Source organism: Emydura macquarii, unplaced genomic scaffold (assembly GCF_026122565.2).
Source record: "Emydura macquarii macquarii isolate MOO-44397 ecotype Brisbane River unplaced genomic scaffold, CSIRO-AGI_Emac_v2 contig_2924, whole genome shotgun sequence".
NCBI lineage: Eukaryota > Metazoa > Chordata > Testudines > Chelidae > Emydura > Emydura macquarii.
In genome coordinates, this window is record NW_027133061.1 from 1,885,261 (window position 1) to 1,898,767 (window position 13,507).

General features: G+C 62.8%; 1 protein-coding gene across 3 annotated transcripts in view; it reads left to right on the plus strand.

Moving 5' to 3' along the window:
* Nucleotides 1-12,957, plus strand: part of ARHGEF2 (Rho/Rac guanine nucleotide exchange factor 2) — a 97,878-nt gene extending 84,921 nt beyond the window's left edge. For 2 of the 3 annotated variants that reach the window (XM_067569411.1, XM_067569414.1), the window contains 17 exons: nucleotides 253-362; nucleotides 998-1,144; nucleotides 1,362-1,612; nucleotides 2,068-2,193; nucleotides 2,685-2,802; nucleotides 2,975-3,232; nucleotides 3,551-3,627; nucleotides 4,710-4,879; nucleotides 5,533-5,600; nucleotides 5,827-6,018; nucleotides 6,709-6,813; nucleotides 7,787-7,854; nucleotides 8,222-8,263; nucleotides 8,624-8,674; nucleotides 9,247-9,696; nucleotides 10,215-10,410; nucleotides 10,981-12,957. In XM_067569411.1, the coding sequence (XP_067425512.1) occupies nucleotides 253-362; nucleotides 998-1,144; nucleotides 1,362-1,612; nucleotides 2,068-2,193; nucleotides 2,685-2,802; nucleotides 2,975-3,232; nucleotides 3,551-3,627; nucleotides 4,710-4,879; nucleotides 5,533-5,600; nucleotides 5,827-6,018; nucleotides 6,709-6,813; nucleotides 7,787-7,854; nucleotides 8,222-8,263; nucleotides 8,624-8,674; nucleotides 9,247-9,696; nucleotides 10,215-10,410; nucleotides 10,981-11,066 (2,515 nt within the window). In that variant the 3' untranslated portion in view covers nucleotides 11,067-12,957. The remainder of the gene's footprint in view (nucleotides 1-252; nucleotides 363-997; nucleotides 1,145-1,361; nucleotides 1,613-2,067; nucleotides 2,194-2,684; nucleotides 2,803-2,974; nucleotides 3,233-3,550; nucleotides 3,628-4,709; nucleotides 4,880-5,532; nucleotides 5,601-5,826; nucleotides 6,019-6,708; nucleotides 6,814-7,786; nucleotides 7,855-8,221; nucleotides 8,264-8,623; nucleotides 8,675-9,246; nucleotides 9,697-10,214; nucleotides 10,411-10,980) is intronic. The other variant, XM_067569413.1, reaches the window with a different exon arrangement.
* The last annotated feature ends 550 nt before the right edge of the window (nucleotides 12,958-13,507 follow it).

Below are 13,507 nucleotides of genomic sequence, written 5' to 3' on the forward strand. Positions count from 1 at the left end.
GGTTCTGCTCCCAACCCTGGGAAGGGCAGTGAGGTCTAATGATTAGAGCACAGGTGCTGGGGGTCAGGACTCCTGGGTTCCTTTGCCGCTGGCTCCCCCATCTGACCATCCCTTCCCCGGGCCTGGGTTCCCAGCTGTGGGAAATTGACTGGCTGGCGATTGGCTGGCCACGGGGGGGTTGGGGGAGCCTTCGTTTCTTGTTTATCCGGAGTGACCTTCCTTAACTCTGGGTTCTCCCCCGTCTCCCTGCAGGAACTTCAACGACGAGTCGCCCCTGGGGCTCCGGCGCATCCTGTCCCAATCCACCGACTCCCTGAACATGCGCAACCGGACGCTGTCGGTGGAGTCGCTAATCGACGAAGGTGCGAGCGCTCGGCCGGGCTCCCTCCGGGGCTGGGGGGGGGGGCGCGGGGTAGGGCGCACACGTGGGCGTCTCTCGAATCCATATCAGGTTGGGTCGTGGCCAGAAATGGGGTCCCCCTCGCCATGGTCGGGAGGCCTGGGGTGACGGGCCTTGGTGCTGGAGGGGGCGGTGGGCCCTGCCCCCGTTCGGGGCACACACACACACACACCCCCGGGGCTGCCCTGCCCTCCCCTTCCCCAGCATGCAACACACAGCAAAGAATTGAGTCCGTGAGCGCCGGGCTGGATCCGGGCCCAGGGAACTGAGGAAGCGACACCCCCACCACGGCTTCCGCCCCCTCCCTCGTCCTCAGATTCCCCCCCAGGCTGGTTCCCACGTTCCCTGCAACCCGAGGACTGGGGGAAGAGGAGGAGCTGCTGTCGGGATCCCAGCATCCCATTTCCCTGCTGCCGGGGCGTGGGACCCAGTTCCCAGCCAGGACCGGGGAGCGCTGCCCCGGGGCAGTGGGTTAAAGCCGATTTGGTGTCGGAGGGGATGAGGGAAGCCCTGCTTCCCCAGGCCTGCGGGGCAGGTGGGGGAGCTTTACCCCTCGGGCCGGGTTCCTCCTGACTGGCCATTCTCCACCCGCCCCAGGGGCCGAATTCGTCTATCACCAGCTGATGAACGACTTCGAGACGGACGAGCAGGACTTTGCGGCCGACTCCTGGAGCCTGGCGGTCGACAACAATTATTTGCAGCAGCACAAGAAGGAGGTGATGAAGCGCCAGGACGTCATCTACGGTGAGCCCTGGCCTGGTGAAGGGGCCGGGGGGGGGGGGCTCGGCTCCACGGCCCTCCCTGCACGTTCCCCTCCTGGGAGCACGTGGTTCCTGCCATTTCCCAGGCTGGGTGCCGGCACGGAGCAGCAGAGGCAGGGCGTGGGCTGGCAGGAGGGCCCCTTATCACTCCATCTTTGGCTCCGGCTCTCATCTCCCCGTCTCGCCCCCCCCTTCCCCAGAGCTGATCCAGACCGAGATGCATCACGTCCGCACCCTGAAGATCATGACCAACATGTTCCGCAAGGGGATGCTGGAGGACCTGCAGATGGACCCGGCCCTGGTGCAGAGCATGTTCCCCTGCGTGGACGAGCTGAGCGAGGTCCACACCCGCTTCCTGGTCCAGCTGCTGGAGCGGCGCAAAGAGTCGCTGGCCGCTGACAGCAGCAAGAACTTCGTCATCAGCCGCCTGGGGGACGTCTTGATTCAGCAGGTGGGAGGGGGTCGGCCTCGCTCTGCCTGGGCATCCCCCCCCTCCCGGCTGGGGTCTGGGTGGGGGAGGGGGTGCTCCCCCCCCCCCGAATCAGTGGGGTGACCTCAGTGCTCTTAGCACAGCACCAGGGGGCGCTGTGCTGCAGGGAACTCATGGGGTGCGGCTGACTCCCCTTCCCCAGCCTGTGCTGTTGGCCCTTGGGCAGGGACCCAGCAGGGGGCGCTGTGCCACCCATAACGAATGCCTCCGCTAATTAACATTGTGCCCCCCTCCCGACCCCTCCCCAGGCAGTTTCCTCTGTTGGGGGGCGGGGGGGCGGTGCTCCATTCCCAGCCGTTGGGCTTTGCCCTGCTCTGTGCAAACAGCGGCTGGATCCCCTGCCCCCCAGAGGTGGCCGCAATTCGGCGGGGGAGGCGGTCAGGGCTGACCCCTGACTGTCTCTCTCCTCCTCGCAGTTCTCCGGCCCCAGCGCCGAGCAGATGAAGAAGGCGTACGCGGAGTTCTGCAGCCGGCACAACAAGGCCGTGAAGCTCTACAAGGAGCTGTTTGCCCGGGACAAAAGGTTCCAGCAGTTCATACGGGTGAGGTCCCTTCCCGGCCCCCTTCCAGAGCCCCTGGCTGCAGTGGGGCTGGGGTGAGGTCTGGGGGTCGGTGAGGCTGCCCAGTGGACGGTGAGGGTGTGCCTACCCTGGTGCCACAGGGGAGCGCAGGAATTTGGAGCTCGTTCCCAGGGGATGCGCCCAGCTCTGGGTGGGTTGGTCCTACCATGATGAGCCAGGCTCCTGGGGCGCTGAGGGGCCTGGCAGAGATGTGAGGCTGGCGTGACTCTGTCCTGATGGCAGGGGGCTGTTGTGGGGAGGCAGGAGACCTGGTTTCCGTTCTTGGCTCTGCTGCCGCTCAGGGCCAAGTCCCTTTCCCTCTCCGTGCCTCAGTTTCCCCATCTGCAAAGAGGGGTCACGGAGCTCATCCTGCCCGGTGGGCTGTTGACTGAGCAGTGACCCGAAGCTGAGGCCAGGGGAACTTGTGGGCCGGGCACGGCCTGACCCTTGTCCTCCGTCCTCCCTCCCCACAGAGGCTGACCCGCCCCTCGGTGCTGCGGCGGCACGGGGTGCAGGAGTGCATCCTGCTGGTCACCCAGAGGATCACCAAGTACCCCGTCCTCCTGGACCGCATCCTGCAGAATTCCAAAGGTAATGGGGCGCCTGGGGGGGATGATGGGGATTGAGGGTCATTGGCAGAGCTGGGGAGGAGGCTAAGACTGGGGGCTGTGGGTCAGGACAGAGGGGCACTGGCAGAGCTGGGGGGGTGGGGGCGGGAGAGGATTGGGGAAGGAGCCGCCCTGACTCTTTGCACCCTCCCCAGGGAACGAGGTGGACCAGCAGGACCTGGCCGCGGCCCTGATGCTGGTCAAGGACCTGATCTCGGCCATCGACCAGGAGGTGCACGAGTACGAGCAGAACGCCCGGCTGCAGGAGATCTACGGGCGGGTGGACGGGCGGGCCAAGGCCCCGCTGTCCCGGGAGGGCCGCGGCGGCTCCTTCGGCAAGGAGGAGCTGCTGCGCCGCAAGCTGGTGCACAGCGGCTGCATGCTGTGGAAGACGGCGGCCGGGCGCTTCAAAGGTGCGGGCGAGGGGGGAACCCCCCCCGGGGGAGCCTGGCACGGGCTCAGTTCCCTGCCTCCAGGCACGTCCGCCTGGGCTTGATTTTCCCCCCACCCCGAGGCCCAGCCTCCACCTCTGCTCGGGAGGGTTTCCCTGCCCAGCTCCCTCGGCCCTGGTTCCTTCTGCTGCCGGTGGAGAATCTCTCCCCCTCCCTTCGGGCCTGGCTGAAGCGGAGTGGGACCCCCTCGCCCTCCGCCTGACTCCAGCAGCTGCTCGCCGGTTCCCATCCCTGCAGGAGCCTAGTCTTGATGCCCGGTCTCCTTCCTCTTCCTTGCAGATATCCTGGTGCTGCTGATGACGGACGTCCTCGTCTTCCTCCAGGAGAAGGACCAGAAATTCACCTTCCCTGCCCTGGTGAGTTGCTGCTGCTCCGAGCGTGTCTGTCTCTCGGGCTCCTCGTCTCCGCCCCAGGGCCGGTCGGAAACAGTCCCACTCCTGGGTCAGCAGGAGAGGCCCTTGCCTGAGTTTCTGTGCCTCGGTTTCCCCAGCTGTAAACACACCTGATGTGATCCTGACCCGCTCCCGCCAGGGGCCGTCAGGAGGCTGAATTCACTGGCATTTGGAGTGTCTCCTCGGGCGGGTGCTGTGTGAGCGAAGCGGTGTGACCCAGCCACGCTCCAGCTCTCCCGTGCCCGGTGGTCTCTGCGTCTGCTCCGTTGCTTTCTGTGTCGCTCTTTGCTGCCATCACTCTGATTTATATGGCAGGGGAGAGGGGCCCATCATGCCGGGCGCTGCATGGACGTGGCGAGAGTCAGTCCCTGTTTCAGACCCACATGGAAAAGGCAAAGGGGGAGAGAGGAAACTGAGGCACGGAGAGGGTAGTGACTTGCCACCCAGCAGGTCCACGGCAGAGCTGACGACTAATGTCCCATCGAGAGCCGGGACCAATAAACGTGCTGTGGCTGTCAATCCGCTGCTTCGTCGCCCCTGGCTCTGCCCTGCCCTGCCCGCCGGGCGCAGTTGCAGAGCAGGGAGACCGACCTGGGCCAGCTTTACCCGCGCTAGCTTGGCAAAGAAGAGCCGTGCCGCTGCGGCAGGGCGGGCTGGGCCAGGCTCCCTGGGCACCTGCTCACATTGCCAGCCTGCGCTGGAGTCCCCTTAGCCGTGCTAGTGCGGGCAGGCCTGCCTTGTACTTCGACGGTCCCGCTGTTGCGGGGAGAGTCCAGGAGCCCCAGGCCTGGACCGGGCCCCCATTGTGTCAGGCGCTGTAGGGACACAGGACAGAATGACGGTCCCGGCCCCAATGAGTTTCCCATCTAAGCGTGACGGGAGACAACCAGAGGAGATGGACAGACGGACGAGGGCTCACTAAGGGATAACGACAGGGCCAGTCTGCAGGGTGGGCCATGGCCTCGCAACCCCTCCCTTCCCTGAACCCCTGGGTCCCCCCATTCTCCACCCACCCCCCTAATAGGCTGCTGCGCCCCCTCCCGCAGGACAAGCCGGCGGTGATCTCCCTGCAGAACCTGATCGTCCGGGACATCGCCAACCAGGAGAAGGGCATGTTTCTGATCAGCGCCGCCCCGCCGGAGATGTACGAGGTGCACGCCGCCTCCCGGGACGACCGCAACACCTGGATGAGGGTCATCCAGCAAACCGTGAGCCTGTGAGTGCCCCCGCCCTGCGGGAGGGGGGGAGGAAGGGGCTCCCGCTGCCTCCGGTCCAGCCCCGGGAGGATAACAGCTTTACTACAGTCGCCAGCAAAAGGAGCCACTAGCTCCAGCGGCAGAGGCTGGTGTTTTTTGCACCAAGAGTCCCAGGTTCTGGTTCTGCTGTGGGACCAAGTGGGGCTGTCCTGGGCGGGGCTTGTGTTCTGGGGGTGCCTCCCTGGGCTGGGGAAGGGGGTTTGCAGCGAGAGCTTCCTGTCTGGGGTGCAGGTGGGGACAGAGAGGTGTCAATGGAGGGGAGCCTGCGATCCTGGGATTCTGTTGAGGGGCAATGGGTGCCCATGGGGGGGGCAGCCCTCCAAGGGGGCTGGTTGCCTATGGGGCGGGGATGGAGGGGGGCACTGCTGGGCTGGTTCTGCGCTGGAGCTGGCTGTGATGATGAAGCCAGCTCTGATTTCGCGTGCTGGGAGCTGGGCACGAAGGGAGACATGGTCCCTGGCGGCCCTGGGGTGTGGGTGGAGCTCAGGCCCTCGGCCTCCGGGTGATGATTTGGGATCCGCCGTCGGATGGTGCCAGGAGGATGGCCTGGGGGGGCCGGGGATTCCTAGCCTGCGGCTCCGGCCCGGGCCCTGACGCGGCCGATCTGCTCCAGGTGCCCCAGTCGCCAGGATTTCCCCCTGATTGAGACCGAGAACGAGGCCTTACTGCGCAAGCTGAAAGGTAGGTGGTCGCCCTGCCCCCCCGGCAGTCTGCAGCCCCCTGCCCCCCGTACCTCTGACAGTCATTGGCTCTTGTGTGCCCCCCCCATGCCATCCCCCCCATCCCCCCCGGCTACCCTGGTCCAGCAGTAACCTTGACCCCGCCCCAGCAGTCACCCCCACCTCCAGGCCCAGGCTGCCCCGCCCGCCTCCCATCATTCATCCCCCTCCCTTCCCGTCTCCCCCAGACCAGATGGCGCAGCGGGACCGGGAGATCACGGAGCTGCTGGAGGAGAAGGTGGAGCTCTTCGCGGAAATGCTCAGCCTGCAGAGCGGCTGCGAGGACGCCCCCGCCTGCCCGACCCCCCGGACCCTCTTCCGGGCCGAGTCGTTGGACGGGCCCCGCGGAGAGAAGCTGCTCCACGAAGCCATCCGCGAAGGTACGGCCCCGCTGGAGCCGGCAATCCCCAGCTTCCTCCTGGCCAGAGCCCTGCTCGGAGCCCGACTTCCCCTCTTCCCCCCCAAAAACTACCCTCCCTCCTGCAGCGCCAGTCCGCCAGGTCTCCTGCCGTAGCGGGTCGGACCCAGTGCCCATCTAGCCCGGTGTCTGGTCTCTCAGATTGACAGCACCAGATGTTTCAGAACAAGTTGCAAGGACTTCCTCTAGTGCAGAGCCATGGAATAACCTGCCCCAGTGGGTCTCCTCTGAACCCCTAATAAGACCCAAAGCAGGAGGATTTCCCCCTTCCCAGAGTTCCTCTCTTGTGAGGGGTAGAAAAGCCATTGCTAACCGGGAGAGACCGGCCATGCTCCAAGGAGCTTGCAGTCTGCCTAAACCAGCCAGACGCAGGGTTGGAAAGAGGACTCTTTATTCATTCCCCATTTGACAGATGGGAAAACTGAGGCACGGAGTGGGGCAGCAACATGCCCAAGGTCACGCAGGGAGTCGGTGACGGAGCTGGGAATTGAATCCAGGTGTCCTGAGTCCCAGTTCAGTGCCCATCCTTTCTCTGCACTCCCCCAACCCCATTGCTAGCAAACCCCAGGGCTGCAGAAGGATTCGGAGTAGACAGACAGAGAGCATCCGTGTCTTGCCGGCCCTGGTTCACCTTGCGTTTCTCCTCTCTCAGTGGAGTGTTTGAAGGATCTCTTCGTGGGAGCCGGGAGGGACCGGGACCAGAACCACCCTGCTGACCCCGACAGCGGCTCCGGCACCAGCTCCAACGATGCCACGAGTACGGGCAGAGACCTCCCTTCTAATGTCTCCCCTCCCTGTGGGGGGCGCCATGCAGCACGGTCTCGCTGCAGGGCCCAGTGCTGCCCGCGTAGACCCTGCAGTTGATTGACATTGCATTTGTGCAAACTCCTTTTTTACGGTGCATCTTGATAAGCTGGGGAGGGGGGCGAAGAGAATGGTTCAAGGGCTGGAAAAACCTGCCTCACAGTCAGACGCTGCAGAAGCTCATCTTCCTCTTTGGGGGAAACTAAATAGCTGGAGGGTGATTGGGTTATTTATGTCCAAGTAACGGCTCTGGGGGAGAAGGTTTGCGATGGGAGAGGGTTGTCTAACCTGGCAGCCGAAGGCACACGGTGATCCAAGGGGAGGGAGCTGAAGGGAGACGCATTCAAGCTAGGAATGAAGTGAGGGTCGTTAACCATTGGAACACCGTGCCTAGGGATGTGGGGGAATCTCTAACAGGGGAGCTGTGTCTACGCCGGAAGGCTAGGTAGAAGTACGGCTGTGCTGGTTGAGCTCCCCCGGCAAACTCTCCTAGTGGAGGTGCAGCAGAAGAACTCGGAGAGCACATGCCAGTCGATTTAAAATTGTCGATTTAAAAGGGCTTTTTTGGTTTAACTGGTATAATTGCGTCTACACAAGGGTCTTCTGCTGGCTCCGCTCTGGATCAGGGATCGCACCTCGGCCAGCGCAACCTGAGCTAGACCAGGCCTCGGTCTTTACATCATGACTGGGAGTCTCTTTCTGACAGTGCCTCGCCAGACACAGGAGTCCCTCCGGGTTATGCGGGAGGTGGGACTGGCGGATCCCTTCTGGCCTTGGCGTCTTTGACTAGCACGACCCCCCCCCCTAAAATTATAGGTAGCAAGCGCCAGGCCCCTCAGCGCCTCCTGCGCCGGTGACATGCAGGTGAATTTCCGCCTAGGAAGGGGCAAGCATCCTGTCTCATCCGCTCGCTCTTCCCTCCGCAGACGGTGAAACCAGCAGCCTCAACGGCGCCCTGGACTTCTGCAGGGTCGACTCCGACTCGAGTCAGCGGGTAAGTCCCTTTCCGCCCCGGTGGGGAGCCAGCCGGTCCCTGCGGCGGTGTCTGACGGCCAGCGCCTGGGAAGCTGGGTTCCATTCCTGGTGCTGGGTGAGGCATGTGATCCTGCTGTGCCTCAGTTTCCACATCTGTAAAAGCTGCCCCTCCCCCCCCCCGGGACTGAACCAGCAACCTCAAGGGCTAAAAGCAGGAGCTGCTACAGCCTCCCTGGCTGGGGCTGGAACAGATTCAGCTCCCCTGGGGTGCAGCACATGGGGGGGCCTGTAACACACATGCTGATGGGGTGAGGGGGGTACATTGGCCTCCCAGCTGGCTGTGGGGGGCTTCCCATGGCTAATTTCTATGCTTTCTCTCTCCATAGGACGGGAATGGTAACCAGCTTCAGCAGAAGGTACCCCATGAGGTAAGGAGGGCTGGAGGCCTCTGAGTGGGGGTGGGATGTATACAGCTCGAGGGAAGGGGTCCATAGGAGCGGGGAGTCCTGGTTCTGCCCTCCTTTTGCCCTGTAACTTGGTGTGTGGGGATTTGTGGGGGAGGCAGCATGGGCTAGTGGGTAGAGCACTGAGCCGGGAGCCCTGGGTTCTGTTCCCAACTCTGCCCCTGGCCTGCTGAGCCAGTCGCTTGCCTGCTCTGTGCCTCCGTTTCCCCATCTGTAAAAGGGGGATAATGATACAAGCTCCTTTGTAAAGCCCCTTGAGGTCTATGGCTAGGAAGAGCTATTGATTTATTATTAACGTGGATTTATTGCTTTGTCCCCTCCCAGGAGGTGATTCACCGGCTTGGGGTGCTCTACGCCCTCCTCCACGGCCTGCAGGTCTGTGCCACTAAACCCCCTTCCCGTCCCAAGTGCCCCCTAGTTTCCACCCCCAGGTGTAGAGCGAGGTTCCAGTTCCCCTTGGTGGGTGCGGTGGGATCAGTCCTGGCATGGGGCTGAGGCATGTTCCCCTGGGGGAGGGGGGAGGCACAGAGCGCTGATGTAGCATGGCGGGAAGGGATTGGGGGACCCCTGGGGTAGGGGGGCTCCTGGGGAGCCAGCTCTGAAAGCCAGGTGCCAGGGATTGGGGGGGGCGAGGAGAATCCCCGTGTGGAGGGGCACAGAGCTGGGGATGGGGGGGGTAGAACCCGGTGCAAAGGGGAGGCATTCCTGGGCAGAGGGGACAGAGCTGAGGATGGAGGGGGAGGGGCATGGGGGAGGAGAAGTCCCAGGTAAAGGGGGCTGGAGGGAAGGAGGTGGCCAGAGAGTTGCTGGAGCCGGGATCCCACCCCGGGGGTCGTCCCTGCTCGACTAGGACCCCGGGGGACGGCCTGTATGTCCGGCTGAGCATGGCAGATGGGCCGCGGCTGCCCCAGTAACAACCATCCTCCTCCCCCTCTTCCACACCCCAGGCCGCCGTGGTTCAGCAGGACACCGTCCTGGAGCTGCACCTCTACGACGGGGGCGGCCGGCGGGAGAAGCCGTCGCGCGCCAACTCCCGCAAGGGGCCGCCGGGGGAGGCGGCGGCGGTGGTGGTGGTGCCGGCGCCCCAGGCTCCGGAGCAGCAGGAGCTGGCGCTGCTGCAGAAGCAGCACGCCTTGCTGCAGGCGGAGCTGTGCCGGTGCCGCCAGCTGTGCCAGGAGAAGGCGCAGGAGGCCGGGGCGCTGGAGGCGCGGCTGCGGGAGAGCGAGCAGAAGCAGGCCCGGCTGGAGCGGGAGGCGGAGGAGGCCCGCAGGCAGGTGGCTACGCTGCGGCCAGAAGGGGGCGCCGTCGAGGCGGTGTGGCGTCGGAAAGGGGTGGAGCCCCGGCGGCGCAGCCTGCCCGCTGGGGACGCCCTGTATCTCAGCTTCACCCCGCCCCAGGTAGGGTTACCCACAATGCACGGCGGCGCCGGGCCACGGGGGGGAGCATCATTAACACCCCCCCTGCTCAAGGCCTGGCAGCCGAGCTGGGGGGCTGGGGCATGGCGGGGGGGCAGCCCCTCGGTCACCGGTTCGACTCCAGGCTGGGTCGGGAGTAACCCAGTGTCACCAGCCCGGGTGCTGGGCATGAAACACATTGGCTGGGTCTCGGCCCCAGGGGCAGCAAAGAAACCACTCCCGCGGGTAGCACCGGCGTGTCCCGCCCACTCTCCCGAGTCGATTTGGAGGGGGCGGAGTTGGAAGCCACGCCCACTTCGTGGGGCGCTCTGTCCCCCTCTAGTGGCGGCTGGGCCACACACACACGTCACGGAGCCTGCCCCGGGCTTGGGTCTCCTAACTTCAGGCAACAGGGGCTTGTGCGTTAAGAAGCAGAGGTCCCAGGTTCATTCCCCCCGAGGCCGCAGCATTGCACAGTCACACTCACGCGAGTCCTCTTCCCCCCTCTCCGCCCCCCGCAGCAGAGCAGGGGGAGCAACCACGGCAACCTGTCACCGACCGACCGCGCCTTCCACCGCACCTTCAGCGACTGCCCGCGGGAGGAGCCGGTCTGCCGCGACGGCCCCGACCGGCTGCCGGAGGGGGACGAGGACCTGGAGGCGCTGTCGGAAGATGAGGGCGTGGCCAGCCGGCAGTCTCCGCCTTCCAGCCCTCGAGGTCAGTGTGACGCGTGTGGGGATGTCTCCCTCCAGAGGCCAGCTTCTGCAACAGCCAGCCATTCATGCGCCAGCACCATTTGCGCAAGTGCAGGGGCAGGTGCGGGAGGTGCTGGGGTTGATCCTGCCCAGGGTGTGTATGTTGGGGGACCAGTTTGTTCCTGTGCAACTTAGCCGGAGCTTTGGGGCTTTAGAGAGGCGAGGTTGCATAGGGCCCAGTGTGGAAACTGGCGAATGAGACGGGGGGACAGGACCTGTCCTGGACTGCACTGGCTCTAGGGTGGGTTTTAGCAGCCTCTGGGACCCCCCTGTCCTTCTCCAGAACGGTGCCTGTGGGAGTCAGGATTTCTGGGTTCTGTTCCCATCCTGATCGCTGAGTTGCTGAGTGACCTTGGCCAGGTCCTCACCCTCCACTCCCCCATTTGTGCCTCAGTTTCCCCATCTGTACAGCGGGGTGAAAGTTGCTGTCCCCCTGGTGTAGACTCGTTGCCCTGGGAAGGAGGTGAGAGTCCACGCACGAATGATGTCTTGGTGGATGAACTCATCAGTTGCTGTGTTTGGCTCCTTGCAGATTTTTCGAGGATGCAGGACATCCCTGAGGAGGCGGAGAACAGCCAGGAGCTCAAGGATGGGGAGGGCGGTTCCTTGGACAGTTAGAGAATGGCACCAAGCTCTCACTCCCCCGCCCGCAGCCCAGGGGTCGACGCTGCTGACTTGGACTTCCCTGGAGCTGCAGGGAGGACAAGACACCCTGGGGCAAAACGGCACCAAATACAAATCAAATCGTGGAGAGGGCGCAGGCCCCTGGCCCGTTCCCAAGCCGCCATAGGACACGGGGCTCGCGGGCTGGTTTTTACCCTGTGATCCACAGCTCCTTTTTATTCCTCCCCCTGGGCCGGCAGCGGCTGGTTTGTCGCGGCTCCCCCTTCCCAAAGCGATTAATTTATTTATTTTTGTTTGTGGGGGCGGGCGGGAGCAGACCCCACCGAGGGTTGGGATTCTTCTCTGGGAGCCGATCAAATCTTGGGAGGAAGCCAAGGTCTCTGATATCCAGGGCAAACATAGAGAGGGGATGGTTAATTTCCCCCTGGCTGGTTCGGTCAGACGCCAGCCACGTGAGACGTCCCGCCTGGGTCCGTTCTCTTTGACGTTGCACGAAGCTCACACTAGATGTGCCTGTTTGAAAACACACACAAGCCAACACTATGGGGGCAGCCTGGCAAGCCCCGGTGGAGGGAAGGATTTAACCCTTCCACTGCTGTGGTGCCCATCAGCAATACCTGGAAGATCCAGCAGTCAAGAGGGACGTGCTGCTCGGAAGTCCGGCATGTAAGTGCTTAATCATGCAAGGTGTGGCTCACCCCGGTTGACTCAGAATCGCCCGTGAGCTGGGACAAGTGCGAGCCACTCTGGGGCGGAGCCCACGCTGTGTGTAACAGAGAGGAGGGGGCACGGAACAGACCTCCCACGGCAGTCTAAACTGGTTCCAGTGCTCTCCAACGGCTGCCGGGCGGCATCCCTTCAAGACACAGCAAATGGGCCTCGATTACCGTCTCCGGGTGTTTATGAACGGCGGTTCTACTGGCCCCTTAAAAGAAATGAAGAAACCTAAAAGAGGCTGATGAATGTGGTCTTTAAAGGAAGGGCTGGGTGGGGTTGGGAATGAGGGAGATCTCGGTGCAGCGGGGTCCAGCCCTCTCCCTGATCTGGGGCGGCACTGTTCCGGGTCCTAGGACTTCTTCAGCTCCATGAAAACAGGTGGCCCTGGACGTTCTCCAGGCCTCCCAGACGCTGCCCCTTACCTGCAGAGAGCTGCCTCCTCCCAGTGCTGGGGGCTGCCAGTGCGGTGGGGATGGAAAAGGGGGGGGGTCAGTTTAGCCAGGCTGCTTTGCCCGTTGGAGTTGCCTGATACATTGTGGAAGGGGGGAAGTTGGTGTCATTGGGAGCTCTCCAATTGGGGTAAATCAGCATTGAATTATCCGATTTACACTAGCTGGGAAACGGCCCTGGGGTGTGTAAATCGATAGGGGATAGGCCCCTGTTTAAGGCTCTGATGTTTTTTCCTGGGGGGGGCCGATTAATTTGGAGTCCTGCCATTGGAGTCCCCTTCGCCCCCCCTTAAAGGAGTCTGATGTTCAGGGAGCACAGGCCATTGGCCTGCTGGGAAACGCGGCCGCCTTACAATACTTCAGTTCTGGGGTCTCAAAAACTCAATTTGCAGATGCGTTAGGCCCCACCGGTCCACCGCAAAACCTTGGCTTCGGCGTTTCAAAGAGTCCGTTGGCTGGATCGTAGGACGGAAACAGGGCGGGCCGAGCCAGTCCCAGAACGTTTGGGTTTTTAAAAGTCTGACCACAGAAAATCTTATTTTTTACCATGCCCACCGGCCAATAAAACCTGTGAAAGGAAAACTTTAGCGAGAGACTTTGCTGCCAGGGAGGAATTTTTTTTTTTAATTAACGCCAAAAACATGGATTTTTTTTAATTGGTTTCTTGTTGATTTAACTGTACAAAAAAAAAAAAGATAATTAAAAAAAAAAAAAATCAACCCCCCCGGTGTGTGCGCGCTGGATTTACTCCAATCACAATGTTCTGTTCTAGAGAAATCTCTCCTGAATTTCTGGCTGGTGTCTTGGTTGCTTACCAGATTCAGGAGGGCTGGTGGGGTTGCCCGCTAGAATCCTGCACAGAGGGAGTCGGCCAGAAAGCCTTCAGCTATCTCGTCACAGCTGGAAACTGGACGGCGTGGTTTTCAAACATTGCTGGATTGGGCAGTGCAGAAGGGGCTCTGCCGTCCGTGATGACCCCCGCGTGGTGCCAGAGGATGGTGCTCTAGGGCCAGCTGGCGTGTGGGGCAGGGTCCAGAGAGGCTGCTGGACACAGAGCAACCCTGTGGTTCTCTCGGGTGCCTAGCGTCAAAGCCTTGGTCAGGGCTCAGCCACCCCAGGAGGAACCGGCCCTGGGTTGCCCCGGGGAATCCAGGAAGAAGTTGCTTAGCTGCCAATGCAGTGACTGGCTTTGGAGACCGGGGCGACTTCTGCACGGACCCTCTTCACGTCCCACTGGTAGCTAAACTCAGCCTCTGGTTATGGGTCTGA